Source organism: Neoarius graeffei, chromosome 5 (genome assembly GCF_027579695.1).
Source record: "Neoarius graeffei isolate fNeoGra1 chromosome 5, fNeoGra1.pri, whole genome shotgun sequence".
Lineage (NCBI taxonomy): Eukaryota > Metazoa > Chordata > Actinopteri > Siluriformes > Ariidae > Neoarius > Neoarius graeffei.
Window position 1 is genome coordinate 109,031,124 of NC_083573.1, and position 19,752 is coordinate 109,050,875.

At 48.0% G+C, this 19,752-nt stretch overlaps 1 protein-coding gene across 6 annotated transcripts in view; it reads right to left on the reverse strand.

Annotated features, from left to right (window-relative positions):
• The window catches only part of zgc:163022 (putative ferric-chelate reductase 1), a 160,654-nt gene that overhangs the window by 62,548 nt on the left and 78,354 nt on the right, over nt 1–19,752 (reverse strand). For all 6 annotated transcript variants that reach the window (XM_060922720.1, XM_060922716.1, XM_060922719.1 and 3 more), the window contains one exon: nt 18,409–18,484. In XM_060922720.1, coding sequence (XP_060778703.1) covers nt 18,409–18,484 — 76 coding nt within the window. The remainder of the gene's footprint in view (nt 1–18,408; nt 18,485–19,752) is intronic.

The following is a 19,752-nucleotide window of genomic DNA, read 5'->3' on the forward strand; positions in this document are numbered from 1 at the left end:
GTCACTTCCGAGCATCATGTCCCGAACTCTTGGGAAAAGGACCGCCCCGTCCAGCCGAGGGAGGGTTGTGACGGGGCCTACCCTCTCTCCCGGACTCCCTGGTCAAGGAATCTACATCCCGGTCTCCATCTCCTGGGGTGAGTCTATCCACTCTTGTCAGGCTTTGACAGACTCAGGGGCAGCTGGGAACTTTATGGATATTCACTTCGCCCAAAGCATCAATATACCTACTGCACCTCTTGAAGTCCCTCTGTCTGTGTCTGTCCTCGATGGCCAAGCGTTAGGTGATGGAAGAGTCACCCAAGTTACTTCTCCAGTCTTCCTCCAGTCTCAAGGTCACAAGGAAGAAATATCCCTGCACCTGATTCCTTCACCTGAGTTCCCAGTTATTCTAGGCCTTCCTTGGCTTATTCGCCACAATCCTCGCATAGACTGGGTAACAAGCCAGGTTGTGGAATGGGGCCCTGCATGCCATGCCTCTTGTCTGCTCTCTAGCTCTCCTGTGTCTCCTGCCGAGCCCCCTGATCTCACCGAGTTATCTCAAGTTCCCACAGAGTACTGGGATCTCAAGGAAGTTTTCAGCAAGAGCAGGGCCGCCGTTCTTCCTCCGCACCGGGCCTACGACTGTGCCATCGACTTGCTCCCTGGGACTACCCCTCCTCGTGGCAGACTGTTTTCCCTCTCTCAGCCAGAACGCAAGGCTATGGAGGAATACCTCAAAGACGCCCTGGTCTCTGGGTTCATTCGACCCTCCACCTCACCTGCTGGTGCCGGCTTCTTCTTTGTCGGCAAGAAGGATGGGGGGCTTCGACCATGTATTGACTACAGGGGCCTGAACAAGATCACTGTGGCAACCGATATCCCCTTCCGCTGATGTCCACTGCTTTCGACCTGCTCCAAGGCGCCACCGTCTTCACCAAGTTGGACCTACGGAACGCATACCACCTCGTCCGTATCCGACAGGGAGACGAGTGGAAGACTGCCTTTAACACCCCGTCTGGGCACTACGAATACCAGGTGATGCCCTTCGGACTCACCAACGCACCAGCTGTTTTTCAGGCCCTAATCAACGACGTCTTAAGGGACATGATTAACCTGTACGTCTTTGTCTACCTCGATGACATCCTTATCTTTTCCAAGACCATGCAGGAGCACCGCCACCATGTCCGCCAGGTTCTCCAGAGGCTGCTACAGAACAATCTGTTCGCCAAGGCCCAGAAATGCGAATTTCATGTTCCCGAGGTCTCCTTTCTGGGATTTATTGTACGGACAGGCCAACTCCAAATGGACCCTGCCAAGACCCTGGCCGTCCAGGACTGGCCTACTCCCAAGTCCGTTAAGGAGGTTCAGCGGTTCTTAGGATTCGCTAACTTCTACCGCAAGTTCATCAGGAACTTCAGTTCTGTGGCAGCACCCATGTCAGACCTCACCAAAGGGACAGGTGGATCTTATGGCTGGTCTCCTCAGGCAGAAAAGGCGTTAAAAGACCTCAAGGCCCGCTTCTGCACGGCACCCATTCTGGTCCTCCCGGACACCTCCCAACCATTCATCGTGGAGGTGGACGCCTCGGACAGTGGTGTCGGCGCGGTACTCTCTCAACGTTCGGAAGGAAAGCTGCACCCCTGCGCTTACTTCTCCCACCGCCTGAGTCCTGCAGAGTCCCGGTACGATGTGGGGGATCGAGAACTGTTAGCGGTCAAACTGGCCCTTGAGGAGTGGAGGCACTGGCTGGAGGGAGCGCAACATCCATTCCTGGTTTGGACTGACCACAAGAACCTGGAGTACCTCCAGCAAGCCAAGAGACTGAACCCTCGACAGGCTAGGTGGGCCCTGTTTTTCAGTCGGTTTGACTTCACCCTCTCGTACCGTCCCGGCTCCAAGAACACCAAACCTGACGCACTGTCCAGGCTGTTCTCTGCCACTAACAGGGAGAATGAAGTTGGGCCTATTATCCCGGTGTCCCGGATTGTGGCCCCTGTCCGCTGGGGTATTGAGGAGGCTGTTCGACGAGCCCAACGCCAGGACCCCGGTCCTGGGACGGGGCCACCGGGCCTCTTGTACGTCCCACATCAAGCCCGGGCCAAGGTTCTCCAGTGGGGTCACTCTTCCCCTCTCACCGCCCACCCGGGAGCTCGGAGGACCCTGGACTTCCTGAAAAGACGCTTCTGGTGGCCTAACATGGAGCAGGAAGTAAGGTCATTTGTCCTGTCCTGTGAGGTTTGCACCAGAACCAAGAACCCACGACAGCGTCCCCAGGGTCTCCTGCATCCTCTGACCATTCCCCGGCGTCCCTGGTCCCACGTGGCAGTCGACTTCATCACGGGTCTCCCTGAGTCACAAGGTAACATGGTCATTTTGGTCATTGTTGACAGATTCTCCAAGGCCTGCCACTTCATACCTCTGTGCAAACTCTCCTCTGCTCTTGAAACAGCGAAACTTATATTTAATCATGTCTTCCGAGTCTTTGGTCTTCCACAGGACATCGTCTCAGACCGAGGGCCCCAGTTCTCCCGAGTGTGGCACGGGTTCTGCAAGGTCATCGGAGCCACTGCCAGCCTCTCCTCTGGGTTTCACCCACAGTCCAATGGTCAGACGGAGAGGCTCAACCAGGACCTGGAAACCACCCTGCGAGGCCTGGCTATGGATAACCCGACATCATGGAGCACCTGGCTGCCATGGGCAGAGTACGCCCACAACACCCTGCAGTCATCGGCCACCAAGCTGTCGCCATTCCAGTGCCAATTCGGGTTCCAGCCACCTCTGTTCCCGGACCAGGAGGAGGACGCGGGGGTGCCCTCGGTCAACCAATATGTGAGACGGTGTCGCAAGACCTGGAGCAAGGTCAGGAAGACCCTCATACAGACCTCCAGAACCAACCAGACTCAGGCCAACCGCCATAGAAGACCTGCACACACTTTCCGCCCTGGGCAGCGGGTTTGGCTGTCCACTAAGGACCTTCCACTGCGGGTGGAGAACCGCAAGCTTGCTCCTCGCTACATTGGCCCCTTCAAGGTGGTGCGCAGGGTGAACCCTGTCTCCTACCGGCTCCAGTTGCCCCGGACTCTGAGGATCAACCCCACTTTCCATGTTTCCCTGTTGCGGCCTGTACTGACGTCTACGTATGCCCCTGCCCCTAGGAACCCCCCACCCCCCCGCATCTTCCAGGGGCAGACTGTGTTCACTGTGCATCGCCTGCTTGACTCCCGCCGGGTCCGCGGTGGCTTGCAATATCTGGTGGACTGGGAGGGCTATGGTCCTGAGGAGCGCTGCTGGGTTCCTGCTCGGGATGTCCTAGATAAAGAACTGTGTCGGGACTTCCATTCGGCCCATCCGGATCGCCCTGGGAACGTCAGGAGACGCTCCTAGAGGAGGGGGTCCTGTTAGGACTAGGACTGTTTTGGCCTCTAGAGGCCGCTGTTATTTCTTTTTCGTGTCATGTTTATTTTGGCCTCTAGAGGCCGCCACTGTTCCTGTGTTTTGTGTTTTTTGTTAATTGCCTGTTTGTCCTGATTATCTTCACCTGTGTCCTTAATTAGTTTGTGTATTTATACCCCTGAGTTCAGTCCTCTTGTCACGGAGTCTTTGTGCTGTTATGTTTATCTCCAGTTTCCTTTGTACTGTGTTTTGTGGATCTTCTGAGCTTTTGCATTTTTGCCTTTTTCTTTTTGAATTATACTCTTTGTTTTTTTTTTTTTTTTGCCCTGGATTGTATATAGTGTACATAGTATAAATAAACCTTTTGTTACTTTTTCTACTTCCGCCTCACGCCTCTGCATTTGAGTCATTCCCCTGGTGGCCTAGTGGGGGTTTGCTGGATCATCACACCAACGAACCAGGTTCGAATCCCAGCAAAACCCTTACAGTTTGACTATTGGCCGAATTCTCCTCTCCAGTACCCTGGAGTAAACCTTCCCGGGGAGGCTGAGAAGTGTGATTCCCCTATAATTGGAGCACACTCTCTGGTCCCCTTTCTTAAAAAGAGGGACCACCACCCCGGTCTGCCACTCCAGAGGCACTGTCCCCAACCGCCATGCGATGTTGCAGAGGCATGTCAGCCAAGACAGCCCCACAACATCCAGAGACTTGAGATACTCAGGGTGGATCTCATCCACCCCTGGTGCCTTGCCACTGAGGAGCTTGCAAACCACCTCAGTGACTTCAGCTTGTGTAATGGACAAGTCCACCTCTGAGTCATCAGCCTCCACTTCTTCAATGGAAGACGTGATGGGGGGATTGAGGAGATTCTCGAAGTATTCCTTTCACCGCCCGACAATATCCCCAGTCAAGGTCAACAGCTCCCCACCCGCACTGTAAACAATGTTGGCAGGGTACTGCTTCCCCCTCCTGAGGTGCTGGACGGTTTGCCAGAATTTCCTTGAGGCTGACCGATAGTCCTCCTCCATGGCCTCACCGAACTCCTCCCAGTTCTGAGTTTTTTCCTCCACAACTGCTCGAGCTGCGGCACACCTAGCCTGCCGATACCCATCCGCTGCCTGTGAGGGAAATTTAATGGATGAACATTTTTATTCTGGGCGGCACGGTGGTGTAGTGGTTAGCGCTGTCGCCTCACAGCAAGAAGGTCCTGGGTTCGAGCCCTGGGGCTGGCGAGGGCCTTTCTGTGTGGAGTTTGCATGTTCTCCCCGTGTCTGCGTGGGTTTCCTCTGGGTGCTCCAGTTTCCCCCACAGTCCAAAGACATGCAGGTTAGGTTAACCGGTGACTCTAAATTGAGCGTAGGTGTGAATGGTTGTCTGTGTTTATGTGTCAGCCCTGTGATGACCTGGCGACTTGTCCAGGGTGTACCCCACCTTTCGCCCGTAGTCAGCTGGGATAGGCTCCAGCTTGCCTGCGACCCTGTAGAAGGATAAAGCGGCTAGAGATAATGAGATGAGACATTTTTATTCTCTGTGTTTGTGTGTTGAACTCAAGTGGCCTAGTGTACAGAAAGTTTTTTGTAATTGCCTTTCTGTGGCCTTGGTGGTGATAAGCAGAGTGTCTGAGTCCTCTCTAACTATGCATCCACCTGCAGTTATCAGAGAACACCAGGTGCACGCTTTAACAAAGCTTCATAGAAAATCTTGAGCCAATCACATATGGATGCGAGCAGTAAGCGAATATCTTTAGAGTATAATAGAGAGCATTCCTAAGAAACAATTCAGAGTGCACTCTCATCACTAAAGGTGGTGTTTTGTTTTAATTTTGTTTCTTCTTTCCTATTTTATATGTCTGTTTTATATTATCTATTATAATAAATGACTGAAAAGACAACTGCTAAGCGTTCTGAAGTATTTATTAGAAGTTTCCATTACAATTTGGCGTCCCTGGGTGGGCCCTACACATCTGATCCTCGGACGATGGAACACTTCCAAGGCTATGGTGAGGAGCTGAGAACTCGGATGAGAGACCAGACCGTCAGGGCTCACCGAACCAGTAAGTGATAACTTTGCATTCTTGTGTAAAGAAATTAGTGGAAATAGTATTTAAAGACTGATATAAGAGATGGACAGAGATTGTCCCAGTCAAGGAAGACTGATATAAGAGACGGACAGAAGTTTGTCCGAGCCCAGGAGGACTGCTAAGCTGTGGTACCATCAATATGTTTGCAGACAACGGATAAAACACAATTTTGAGACAATAAACCGCGAGTAGTTTATTGGGTTGTGTAAGAGAATTATCCACCTAAGTGACAACTGGGTAATGGCTCACCTACTTGAGGAGGGGAAGTACGCGTGGGTGTTTCGACAGATTCACGTTCAGCGATTCGTAACTGGAAGGAATTGAATCTTGCTCCCTTTGTTCTGTGTGAACAACTGGCCCATCGTAGGAACGGGATAGAGAGGTTTGATCACGAAAACGCAAAGACACACCAGTGTGCACGCACAATATTGATGAATTAACAGAGTACTGAACTCCTCCAAATTCTGAAACAGAGAAATAGATTTTGTACACATGCATGAGTTGTCTTTGAGGTTGTTGTGCTAAATGATACCTACTTTAGTTTAAGGCAAATGTCAGATAAATTGTTTACTAATAAGAACACACCTAAAGGATTATTGTGTCACATTTTTGGACATAGTCCAACTTGTTCTTGTGATCCTGATAAAGAAACTCAGCCATTGTTGTCACAACCTATTAATATAACAGTGTACAATGGGGAACAGAAACAGCAAGTTAGGGAAAGAAAAGGAAGAAGCAAGTAAGCCTAAGGCTACATGTGCTATAATAAGAAGTGGGTGTTCCTATGACAGCCCAAACATCCAGTTTATGAAAACCTCGTATGGCGAGGATTGTTTGGCACAGTTTGACATATGGGTAAAGGACTTAGGATTCCCTGAGAAGGGCAGTTTTAGTCTCAGGCAGATAGAACAGTTAGAAGAAAAGTTGAAACAGAAGGAAAAAGAAGAGTCTGCAGATAATGTTAAGTTCTTCGGGGACTGGAGGGCATTTTCTGCATGGGAAGAAGAAACACTTAAGAGAGAGTACAAAAGAGAGAAACGACAGGCAGGGCTCTCACCCTCTTCTCAGTGTTTGAAATTTCAGATGGACCCTGACCTGGAGTTTGCCCCACCACCCCGACACACACTGCCTCCTCAGCAAGGCGGAGCATCATTCCCACAAGCACATCACCCACAGAGAGGGGGAGAAGTCAAGACAAAGAAAAAACTAAGCCTCTGGAATCCCAGCCTACCAGTCGCCTCCAGCGTCAGCACCTCCCCTCGCTTCTCCATCACACATGAGATCCGGTCTTGCATATGGTGACGGAAGAGACACCCTCCTGGACCTAACCACATGCTCACCAGTGGGTCCACAAGACCGTAACCTAAAGTCTGAAGTCCTTCATCTTCCAATGGTGGAAGTGGCTGGAGCTGACGGCGTGCTTCTAGTCCACAGACCCTGGACAACAGCTGACATGAAGGAAAGCATGGCTTCTCTTCCCAATGTGAGAGAGGTATGAGGAAAGAGATTTGGTAATGAGCTGTTGATATTTTGCAGAGAATTCCGACCAACCACCCATGAACTTTGCCACCTACTCATGATCAAGATGGGTATAGATTGGAACAAAGTTTCCAAAGAGTGGCCGGAAGCTGACCAGCGAATGACTACACCAGACTGGAGTGAGGCTGACAATGGTGAGTACAGAGATACCATCACTGCTTTCTGTGCTCATCTGGACAGTGCTTTTCCCTTGAACATAGACATGACTAAGATCAGTATGTGTAAGCAAGAAGATGGAGAAGTGGTGTCAGCATTTCTTGCCTGTCTCACCCCCGTGCATGAGAAACATAGTGGCCTGACCAGACCTGCGACCCTGGCTGGAGTGGAAGGCACTCCTGAATTCTGGGAAGCGTACCTGCAGAACAGTTTCATGAACAGTATGAATCCAGCAGTGGCCAAGTCAGTAAAGCAGCTCTGTCTCCTGTGGGAAACCGCCAGCCTCACCAAGATCGAGCAGTACACTGTGCATGCAGAAAGGCTGCTGAAAGAAAAGGAGAAAGACAAGGTCAGCACAAAGAGACCAAGACCTACATGCCGCCACTCTCACTCTTTTCCAGACTGTTCAGCCTGGACAAGGAGGAAGAGGAAGAGGTCGAGGTAGGGGCCAAGGCAGGATGGCCTGGGGTGACCTGTCCTGGATAAAAGGCGCAACCTGATACAACTGCAATCGGAAGGGACACATGGCTCGAGATGTTCTCAACAGTAGCAGGCAGAAGCCCCATGAGGAGTACAGCAAAGCAGACTGACGGGCGGACTCCGGGAATGGGTCCCACACAGAGAACAGGGGAGGTAACACATACACACCTGATGATACACATACACATAGACAGGAGCATTCGCATAATGTTAAACATATTAGCTGCAGCACCTGCATGCAACAGCAAGACTACACAGAAACGCCCAATACACCAGTCCAAATAGATACACCTGAAGTTGCATTAAGTTTGTTAAAATACACAACTACTCCCTTCTCTAAACTCCCTTGTATGCCCCTCACTGTGTGTGGGCATGTGTTAACCTTTTTAGTAGATTCTGGAGCAGGACACTCAGTGATACAACATGGGGTACTTCCAGTTGACCCACTGTTCAGCTCAAATTCTATTCAGACGATGGGCATCTCAGGATGACCTGTAACCAAAACTTCCTCAGTCAACCTCCCGTGTAAAAGCGAGGGAGGAATAGTTATGTCCCACTCATTCCTCATCTCATATACATGTCCAGTAATATGTTAGCACGCGATTTAATGTGCAAATTAGGAGTAAATCTCACGTCCACTCCAGATGGACTAACGATTGAAGTAACTGAAATGTGCGGTGTGCAGTATGGGTTTGGAAGCCCCCTGTATGTGTATGTCTGGTGGCTCTGCTCAGATCAACTCACACAAACTCCCAAACACTTTGTATAGCTCACACACTTGAACACCTCATCAGTTGACACAGATTATATGAAAGAGGAAGATTTACATTGCACAGCACATGTTCACCAAGGGCAAGATGTAGAGTTTGAAAAGACTTGGTTTGCAGACCCCCACACACGTGAAAGATTGACTCTCAAAACTACATATTGGTCTAAACATTATTGCGCTGTGCAGGTCCATTTTACTTGTTGTCCGAACAACTGCATCAATGTTCATCGCAGTGCTCTCAAACATGTTATATGCGACCTCGTCTCAGAGGACTCTGAGGTCGGCTGCTGTCAGCATGATTTCTTTGACATCGTTAATTCTATACCCCATGTCTCATTAGCAAAGCCATGAGCCGCCCATTGGAAAGATGTGGGGAAGTGGGTCAAGAAGTGCGCAGTCAATGGCAATGAATGGTCCCAAACAAAGGATCCTAGTGTGTTGTTTTGCCAAAGGCTTGGGGTCTACAAACAAAGTCATGCTATGTGTGTGCATGTTAAGCGCAGCGTAATATTAGCCACTGATGACCGGGATCCTGGGGACCCTGACTGTAGTGGCCTGTTTGTCTCTGTTTCCACAGGCATAAATCCAGCAGAGGTGCACCCCAAATTGGCAGGAGTTCCAAATTCCGTTTGGGCGAAGGGTAAACATGATGTAGGCCTAATAAAGAATGCTGAACCAGTGGTGATCACCCCCAAATCAGATTTAAGGCCTAGACAGAACCAGTACCCACTCAAACCAGAAGCAATCGCAGGTAAAAGACCGGTCTTTGATTCATTGCTGAAGGCAGGTGTAATTGTCCCTTGCCCAGACTCTCCAGTGTGCACTCCTATTTTTCCAGTTAAGAAGGCAAGAAAACCGTCCCAGCCCGATGAGTGGAGGTTTGTCCAAGATCTGCAAGCAGTCAATGCTGCGGTTGTTCCACGCGCACCTGATGTCCCTAACCCATACACCATTTTGGGCCAGGTGCCCGCTGACAGTAAGCTGTTTTCAGTGGTGGACCTAGCAAATGCGTTCTTTTCTATTCCTCTACATAAAAATAGCCAGTACTGGTTTGCCTTTATGTATGATGGTCGTCCATACACTTTCACTCATTTGTACCAGGGTTACTGTGAGTCCCCAACCATATACAACCAGTGCCTCAGAGACAGCCTCGCTTCGTTAACTTTGTCACCAAGATCAGCTTTGCTGCAGTATGTTGACGGTTTAATGATTTGTGCCCCAACTAAAGCTCAATGTGAAGATGACACTGTAAAGCTACTGCGACACCTCGCTAAGGAAGGTCAAAAGGCTAGCCTCACAAAATTACAGTTTGCAAAACAGAAGGTGCATTTCTTGGGGCATGACATCACAGGGGAGGGGAAAACACTGTCTGCAGACAGAGTCTCAGCTATTCAGAAAATTCCCAAGCCGATCACTGTGAAACAAGTTTTGTCATTTTGGGGTATGTGCTCCTATTGCAGAGCATTCATTCCGAATTATTCCATCCTGGAAAGCCCAGTGAGAGAGCTCATGCACGGTTCGTCCTTTACCACTTCGTCACCTGTCGTATGGACACCAGAGGCTGAAGAAGCATTCCTGGCCCTAAAAGGCACCCTGCAGACCACACCCATGCTGGGACTGCCTGACCCCAATAAACCATTTGTTCAAACTGTAGATGAAAAGAAGGGTTTTATGACCTCTGTTCTTTTGCAGAAGCACGGGGATAGATTGAGACCTGTTGCCTACTTCTCCAGCAGGCTGGATCCAGTGGCGGCTGGACTTCCTGTTTGCCTGCGTGCAGTTGCTGCAGCTGAAAAGGCGGTAACTACCTCCAGAAATATTGTGGGGTATTCTAATCTCACCCTTTTGGTCCCACATGCTGTCTCCCTGCTTCTGTTGGAGAAAAAGACATCACATTTGTGGCAGATCACAGAATCCAGGGACACATGTTGGCCCGGGGGCATTTTGAGTTATTGACAGATTCAGAAAGTACAGTTTCTAAGCTTTCCAATGATGCCTTCCATGTGGAGATCTGACAATATTTGAAGAATGTGTGGCCTTTTGAAAGTGTATACTTCTTAAAACAGAAAAGGGAGAAAATCGCCCTCAAAGTTTTCCATCTTAGCTACTCTGGGTGTAGGGCGGGCACATAATGGTGCTCATTTGCATGAAATTAAGGAAAGCTCTACCCCCTACTAGCTAGCACGATGCCACTATCATGTAAACAAAGATCACCACGTCAATTTTCCTTCCATGCAAAGTATGCCCAACACAATTATGAAGCACAAAAATAAGTCCTAAAGTATATTTTAACACTTTGTGGTTGAAAAATTACTCACACCGTAAGAAAGAAAGATAGCACGATGATGACACAACTAACACAACACTAGTTTCATGTAAAGCCTCGGTCACAACCGGCTGTACCGTGCTCCTACGGCCGGTCTACACGCAAAAAACGCAAGAAACACACGGAGAGCGCGCATGAAACGCACGAGAGCGTGCATGTGAAAAGCACGAGAGCACGCGTGTGATGTGCTGATTTTCAAGCCGCAGACCGGCCGCAGAGGTTCTTTGTCATGTCAAACAAGCTCTACGGGCGCTTACGTTTTTTTCAGGTTGCAAGACAAACTTACGGCCAACGCGCGTCTTTCTCCGTGAACAAAAAAAATACGCAGCGATTTGGGAAACGCCAAAAATCACACGGCCAAAAAATTGTACGTCCGGTTGTGACCTAGGCTTAAGCAAACCACAACACTCTCCGTTACATGCAAAAATAACCACACAGCCTTAGATTAATAAACTTACCCCATCAGAAAGAGAAACGGCACCTTGCACACACCAATGCCTCCGATGGAATGTAATCCTAGAACGGTCCGTGTATCATCCAATCATTCAAGTATTCCATTCAATCTGGAAAACGAGGTTGCGGTTTTTTTTGCTAGAAATGGTGATCTCCGATGTAAATACCGTGTGTCTGTTTGCTTCACGGTGTTTGCTCCTCTGCGCTCTGTTTAGTAACTCATTCCATAGTGAAATCACACGCCTGTATGCAGGTTAAGTAGCCATGTGCTCAACTCAGATCATACAGCTGATTCACGGAAAAAAAAAAAAAAATGACTTAAATCTTCATGTGAATGGCCCATATGGTAATTTACCCACACACCCCAGCAGGCTACAGTCCTGACAAAAACGAGACAATTTGCAACAAAAAATGTATGCTTTTCCAACAAAATCTATTATCTGAAATACTGATTGCATTCTTCAAGATCTCAACTTGCACATGATGGAAAAAAACAAAAATCACAAATTTCGAAAAAAAAAATGCTTCTTTTGCGATTATCTCGGATTTGTTTCGGCCGACATGTGTCCCTGGATTCGGTAAGGGGTCACATTTGTCAGCACAGAGATGGTTGAAGTATAACACTGGCATACTTGATATGCCTAACATCATTGCAAAACATTGTACTGTTCTGATTCCTGCCTCTCTTCTCCCTACAGAGGACGATGGAGAGCCACATGACTGTGTTGCTCTCACTAACGATTTTTGTTCCCCCAGGGCAGACTTAAAGAGCGACCCTTTAGGAAATCCAGACATGGTCCTCTATGTGGATGGTTCAGCCTCCAGAGACAGGAAAGAACAAAGTAGGTTTTGCCGTAGTCTCAGATCACGAGGTCCTCAAGGCCTTGTGTCTGCCCTCAAACCTGTCGGCGCAGGCCGCAGAGCTCTGTGCCCTTATTGAGGCATGCAAATTGGCGGCAGGGCAATCTGTCAATATTTTTATGGACAGTAGGTATGCATTTGGCATTGTGCACGATTTTGGCACTATTTGGAAACAGAAATTTTCTCACTTGCACAGGATCTCCCATTGCACATCATAAACTGGTCTCTGAATTGTTGGATGCTATTCTACTCCCTAGAGCCATTGCTGTGTGTAAGTGTGCTGCCCATACTAACAATACTGATCTTGTGTCTCAAGGGAATGCCAGGGCGGATGCGGCAGCTAAGTGTGCAGCCTCAGCTTCCAGTTCACCCTCTAACCTTGCTTTTCCTCAGGTTTCTACCCCCTGTTTACAGCTAGTGGACCTTCAGAGCACTGCCACTCAGGATGAGAGATGAGTCTGGAAACAGGCAGGCTGTATCTTTGCAAACTCGGTCTGGGTTTGTCCCTCGGGCCATCCCTGTCTACCAAAATACATGTTCCCTTTCTATGCAAAATTGGCACGTGGGCTCACCCATGTGTCAAAAGGGGGGATGGTAGCAGAAGTAACAGAGATGGTTCGCAAAGGGGTTTTCAAATTACGCTGTAAAATTTTGCAAGCAATGCTTGATATGTGCACAACATAATGCAGGTCAAGGTATCAAACTAACTCAAGCAGCACACCCAACACCAGACAAACCATTTGATCATCTCCAAATGGACTTCATTGAACTGACACCTAGTGAAGGGAAAAGGTATTGCCTGGTAATGGTTGACGTTTTCAAAATGGGTTGAAGTATTCCCCACAGCTAAACAGGACTCAGAGGTGGTAGTCAAAGCAGTCCTGAGAGATATAATTCCTAGGTGGGGTATACCTAGCAAAATCTCAAGTGACAATGGAACACCCTTTGTTAATGCAGCCCGAAAGAAAATAGGAGCATTCCTAGGGATAGACCTGAAACAACATTGTGCCTACCATCCTGCCAGTGTGGGAGCAGTAGAGAGGGAAAATGGGTCCCTTCAAAATAAACTAAGCAAAGCTTGTGCAGAAACAGGGCTAGGATGGACAAAGGTCCTCCCTGTAGTACTCACACAAATGAGGATGCAAACTAAGCCTAAACATGGGTTAAGCCCATTCGAAATTCTGTTCGGATGAGTACCCAACATGGGGATAGGGCCAGCTCAAGGAACACTGCCGGACACTACACTGTGTGATGATGCAATGTTGAATTACTGTGCAATGTTGTCCTCTGCTTTGAAATCTATCCACAAACAGGTAAAAGAAGCACTTCCCAAACCCACTGAGGGACCTCTGCATGATCTACAACCAGGGGATTGGATAGTGGTGAAGGACTTCTGACAAACCAAGTGGAACAAGCCACGGTGGAATGGCCCATTCCAGGTCCTGCTCGCAACCCCAACTGCAGTGAAGGTCACAGGCAGAGTGACATGTATCCACGCTAGCCACTGCAGGAGGGTTCCTGAACCGGCTGAGCAGGCGGGAAAAGAAGGCCTAAGTGACCCAGACGCTGACTAAAGCTTGTGAGGAAGAAAGACATCACTACATGGAACAGTGCGAGTATCACATCAATCATGCACGCAACCGAGAATTAGTGGACACTGGAGGGTGTAACCCATTAGGAGATGGGCTGTGGCTCCTTATCATGGATGAAGAGGTCAGGGTGACAGCTCCAGGAGGACAATCCCAGCGGACAAATCTGAATGACACCAACAAGGAGAAAGAAGTGTTAACTGAGTACATCTTAGCACAGAACCCCAACCATAAGGTGAGACAAGTGGTAACCCTAGACTCAGGAGGAGAGGTAAGCGATTATCATTTAGAAGGTGCCCCACATGTCCGCTTTCCCACCTTGATCCAAACCACGTGGCGAACAAGTTCGGCGGAACTGAGCACGGCAGCACAGTTACGCTGTTGCACCCTCAATAGAGAAGAGTATTTTAGTATCTAGTCAGTAAACTGGTTTCAGAAGTCCCAAGTTTCTCCAAGCCCCGGTGAGGTGGGACGAGGGCTGATTGGGCGTGCCCACCCTCTGAGCACCAATACACATCAAGTAGGGCAAGGGTTAACTCGGAGACCTAGTTAACATAAAATGAAGGGGATAAATCATTATAAACTAGGTCCAGTCATGGGCCTGAGCATCCTGATCCTGCTGGGGCTCATGGGAGGATTCGTGTGGTGGTCAATACAGAGAACCCAGACTGACACAGAATCGAGACAAGGGAGACATCCAACTCATACTTTGTATTGGCAGTATGCCAATACAATAAACAGGCTAACAGGTCAAATTGGCTAGTTTGCTCCACCCTGCCACACACCGTTACACAACCATTCGTGTTTGAGATCACCAACACAACTGATGAAGATACTGCACAAGCATGGCGAGCCGTGATGGAAGCTGTCTGTGATGGTGTAAAAAAAAGGCTGTAATGTCACATATCGAGGTGGGGGAGATGACCCAAGAGTATAAATTAGTGTAAATGAACCAGGAAAGGGGATAAATTATACCTTATGCGCAGGCCAAAAGGGCGATCCAAATTCTACCCCCATGGGGAAGGTCAAGGAAACTAGGTGTTCAACCATTTGCACAGTGCAGGGTTCAGTCCCAAATCCAAATGTGACCTGCATGGGATGAAGTGCCACTCTGTACAAGCAAGGCAGAAAAGCGACAATAGGAGGTAACTTAGGGCCAGGAGGGAATCTAACTCAGTTAGCAGGTACAACCTTCTATTACCCAGGCTGGCAGTGGAAGTGTGGTCACCATGTGTATAACTTCTTTCCGGTAGATTGGAAAGGCACGTGTGCCCTGATCCAATTAGACGCCCACCTAATAATAGCAACCCCTGAGACGAGTGGCAGATGGCGCAGAAGTGTCGACGATGATTTTCCTCCTCCAAAACATCAGCTGCAACCCAAAGTGAAGAAATTCTTCCAGGCACTGTTTCCACAGTATGGGACAACACAACTCTGGAATGAACTTGAGGTGGTGCATTACAGACTGGCACAGTTCATGAATTCAACCATAGAGGCCATGGAGGGCGTGAGAACTGAATTGACTGCGCTCAGATTAATGTCAACACAGAATCACATGGCCCTCAACATCCTTTTGGCAAAGGAAGGTGGAGTGTGTGTCATGATAGGAGAACACTGTTGTACGTGCATTCCTGCAAATGATGGGAATCATGGTAACATCACTGAGGCACTGAACAAGATGCGTAAGGTTGCTGAACAATTACGAGCAGACGAACATGGAGGAGACAAAGACAGCTGGTGGCATTGCTTTAGTGGATGAAAGACTCTGATTCTATCCACCGTACCGGTCCTGGGCTTAGTGATTGTGATGCTATGTTTGCTCCCTGTTTTCTGTCAATGTTGTATGTCTGTGTTCCAGAGGCAGCTGACAAATATTGGTTACCAGATGGTGAAAATAGACTCAGATGACTTGCCTGACTGGCCTCCAAACCCACACGAAGACTATAACCTACTGTTCGATGACATCAGCACAGTTGACATGAAATTAGCCCTAACTTAAAACACTTTCATTTATGGTTGTTTCCTGTTCTATTGTTCCTGATCTATGTATATAGCTTGCTAGCATTAACTTAAGACATCTATGTCTTATAAAAACAGCCTTAGCATTATCCCTGTACACTCAATGATGTGTTAAGTTGAATCTCTCTGGGAACTCTTATCACTGAAACTGTGTACATTTCTTTTCTTTTAGCAATTATTATCCTGTAGGATAAAAAGGGGGGAAATGTGATGGAAATTTAATGGATGAACATTTTTATTCTCTGTGTTTCTGTGTGTTGAACTCAAGTGGCCTAGTGCACAGAAAGTTTTCTGTAATTGCCTTTCTGTGGCCTTGGTGGTGATAAGCAGGGTGCCTGAGTCCTCCCTAACTATGCATCCGCCTGCAGTTATCAGAGAACACCAGGTGCACGCTTTAACAAAGCTTCATAGAAAATCTTGAGCCAATCACATGCGGATGCGAGCAGTAAGCGAATATCTTTAGAGTATAATAGAGAGCATTCCTAAGAAGCAACTCAGAGTGCACTCTCACATCATTAGAGGTGGTGTTTTGTTTTAATTTTGTTTCTTCTTTCCTATTTTATATGTCTGTTTTATATGATCTATTATAATAACTGAAAAGACAACTGCTAAGCATTCTGAAGTGTTTATTAGAAGTTTCCATTACATGCCTCAGGAGTCCTGGAGGCCAACATGGCCCAATAGGACTCCTTCTTCAGCTTGACGGCATCCCTTACTTCCGGTGTCCACCAACGGGTCCGGGGATTGCCGCCACGACAGGCACCAGAGACCTTGTGGCCACAGCTCCGAACAGTCGCGTCGACAATGGAGGCAGAGAACATGGTCCACTCAGACTCAATGTCCCCCACCTCCCTCGGAAGCTGGGAGAAGCTCTCCTGGAGGTGGGAGTTAAAGACCTCCCCGACAGAGTGCTCAGCCAGACATTCCCAGCAGACCCTCACCATACGTTTGGGCCTGCCAGGTCTGTCCGGCTTCCTCCTCTGCCAGCAGATCCAACACACCACCAGGTGGTGATCAGTTGACAGCTCAGCCCCTCTCTTCACCCGAGTGTCCAAGACATAGGGCCGGAAATCAGATGAAATGACAACAAAGTCGATCATCGACCTCCGACCTAAGGTGTCCTGGTGCCACGTGCACTTATGGACATCCCTATGCTCAAACATGGTGTTCGTTATGAACAAACCATGACTTGCACAGAAGTCCAATAACAAAGCACCACTCGGGTTCAGATAGGGGAGGCCGTTCCTCCAAATCCCCTCCTAGAACTGCCACCTTATTGTGGTGGAGGGGTTTGTGTGCTTGAATGATCCTAGGAGCTATGTTGTCAGGGGCATTACGCCCCTGTTAGGGTTTCCCAAGGCAGACAGGTCCTAGGTGACAGGCCAGACCAAGAGCAGTTCACCAAACCCCCTTATGGAAATGAAAAAATCAAGGACCGTGATGTCGCCCAGTATGGCTCAGCTGGGGCCCCACCCTGGAGCCAGGCCCGGGGTTGGGACTCGTATGCGAGCACCTGGTGGCCGGGCATTTGCCCACGGGGCCCGGCCGGGCTCAGCCCGAAGTGGTGATGTGGGCCTGACCTCCTGTGGGTTCACCACCCACAGAGGTAGCCGTAGGGGGCTGGTGCAGTGTGGATTGGGCGGCAGTCAAAGGCAGGGACCTCGATGACCTGATCCCCGAACACAGCGGCTAGCTGTTGGGACATGGAATGTCACTTCACTGGGGGGGAAAGAGCCTGAGCTTGTGCAGGAGGTTGAGAGGTACCAGCTAGAGATAGTTGGGCTCACCTCCATGCACAGCTTGGGCTCCGGAACCCAGCTCCTCAAGAGGGGCTGGACTTTCCACTTCTCTGGAGTCACCCACGGTGAGCGTTGGCGGGCTGGTGTGGGCTTGCTTATAGCTCCCCAGCTCAGCCGCCATGTGTTGGAGTTTACCCCAGTGAATGAGAGGGTCACCTCTCTGCGCCTTCGGGTCAGGGAGAGGGCTCTTGCTGTTGTTTGTGCCTATGGGCCGAATAGCAGTATATAGTATCCGGCCTTCTTGGAGTCCCTGGGAGAGGTACTGAGAGGTGCTCAGACTGGGGACTCCATTGTTCTACTGGGGGACTTTAATGCTCACATGGTCGACGACAGTGACACCTGGAGGGGCATAAATATATCATTATATTTATTTTATTTCAACAGTGACAATTCACCCAAGTTTAATTTCTTTTAGTTCACAGGCAGTACAGTTTACAGATCAAAGCACTAACTTTTTCTGGTTTCTGTAACGTTTTGCGAAGTTAACCATTGCAGTATTGAGTGAGCACAATGGCTGGCTATATCACTTGTCTTTCAGCAAGATTCGTTCTCTCAAAAATCAGATAAATCTGTATTAAATAAATTGTTGGAGACCATGATGATGAGCTGCTCTTCCATTTTGATGTTGGACTCAAAGTCATGGACGTCGTCTCTTTATGGTAAACATTTTGGGGAACTCAGTGTTGGCGAATTCATCTGTCAGTCAACAGTATGCTTTCACTCCCATTGGTAATCATCTCAATTGCATCACCTAAAGTTGAAAGAAGTTTAACTCGGTTCCTGCCCACCTCACATCACCAGCAGGTATTTCTCCTGTCATCACTACAAGTCACCAAATTTCATTGATATTGCGTAGTCGCTCATTGTCACATCACTGCAAACCACTTCATATGTTTACACCCATTAAGTGTGTTCTCTTTGTACAGTAGATGGAGGACTTCTATTGTGCCATAGACTCTTACCGCTGTGCCGATGTAGGTGATCATTGCACTCTTCACTCCCACCCAAAAGGCGTTATAATCACGGACAAATGTGACCCTGAGAAAGAAAACATGTGCAGGGAATTACAAAAGAAAGTCAGGTAAGACTGGAACCTGCCAGGTTTAAGTTTTCTGACATCTTCAGGACAGAAGAGTTTATGTTTCTTTGCAGTTTCACTGTAAGCTGGATTTTTTTGTCTTGTTAACTTGACGAAAGAGAATAAAGAGAAGCTGGTGAGGGAATGACTGTTTATAGCTGCTATAACATAACTAAGAACAGGAACTAACTTATTTCGCAGGCATTCCACAACATTAAATGTAACAATAAACAGATAAAAAGAAGTTCAATGTGCTTGTCAGTAACAGTGTGGGAACTAAGGAATTTTAAGCAGACTGTCACAGATCAGACGAGTCTGAAATGTTGTCTGTCCATCCAAATTTCAGCCTGTCTGAATGACTGGCCAAAGGCCCAGAACAATGCGGCTGAGGGTCTGTGCCATTGGGCCCCGGAAGCTGAAGGGCTTTAGATCCCTGCAGATGACTTCTCAGCTATTTCCAGGCACATTTTTGTGATCTTCAAAGGTCAAATAACATGAGATATTAGTTGCTAATTGCACTACAAACTGAATATAATTTACAAAAAAATTTCAGAAGATTCAAGAAAAACATGCTTAAAGTTCTACTCAAGAAAACAGTAGCACACACAGGTCAGTCTACGAAAAAGTATGAGGGGCCCAAAGATGTTCCAGTTGGTTACAGCTTACTGGTCCTCATATATAGGTACTATAATAACACTCATGAAACATTCGGTTAACAATGACTAATTTATACTATGTTTATAATCACTATAAGAAATTTAGTCATGAACAATACAACTATTCTTAAATCAAAGAGTTAAAATTTTGAGGATGAGATTCCAAGTAGGTGGCATGGTGGTGTAGTGGTTAGCACTGTTACCTCACAGCAAGAAGGTCCTAGGTTCAAGCCCAGTGTCTGGCAAGGACTTTTCTGTGTGGAGTTTGCATGGTCTACCCACAGTCCAAAGACTTGCAGGTTAGGTTAGATCTAAATTGACTGTAGGTGTGAATGGTTATTTGTCTCTGTGTCAGCCCTGCGATAACCTGGTGACTTGTCCAGGGTGCTTTTGAAATACAGACAGACAAAGGCAAAAATTACCAGTCAATGTTCACCAGTCGAGCCTTATTTCCCACACTGCAGTAATAAATTTTAAAAATGGAATAGTTGGTAAATTGCTGTGGTATAAGAGGAATAAAGCATTTTGCTATATTATAGCAGCAGTTTAATTTCTTATTGATATGAATCTAT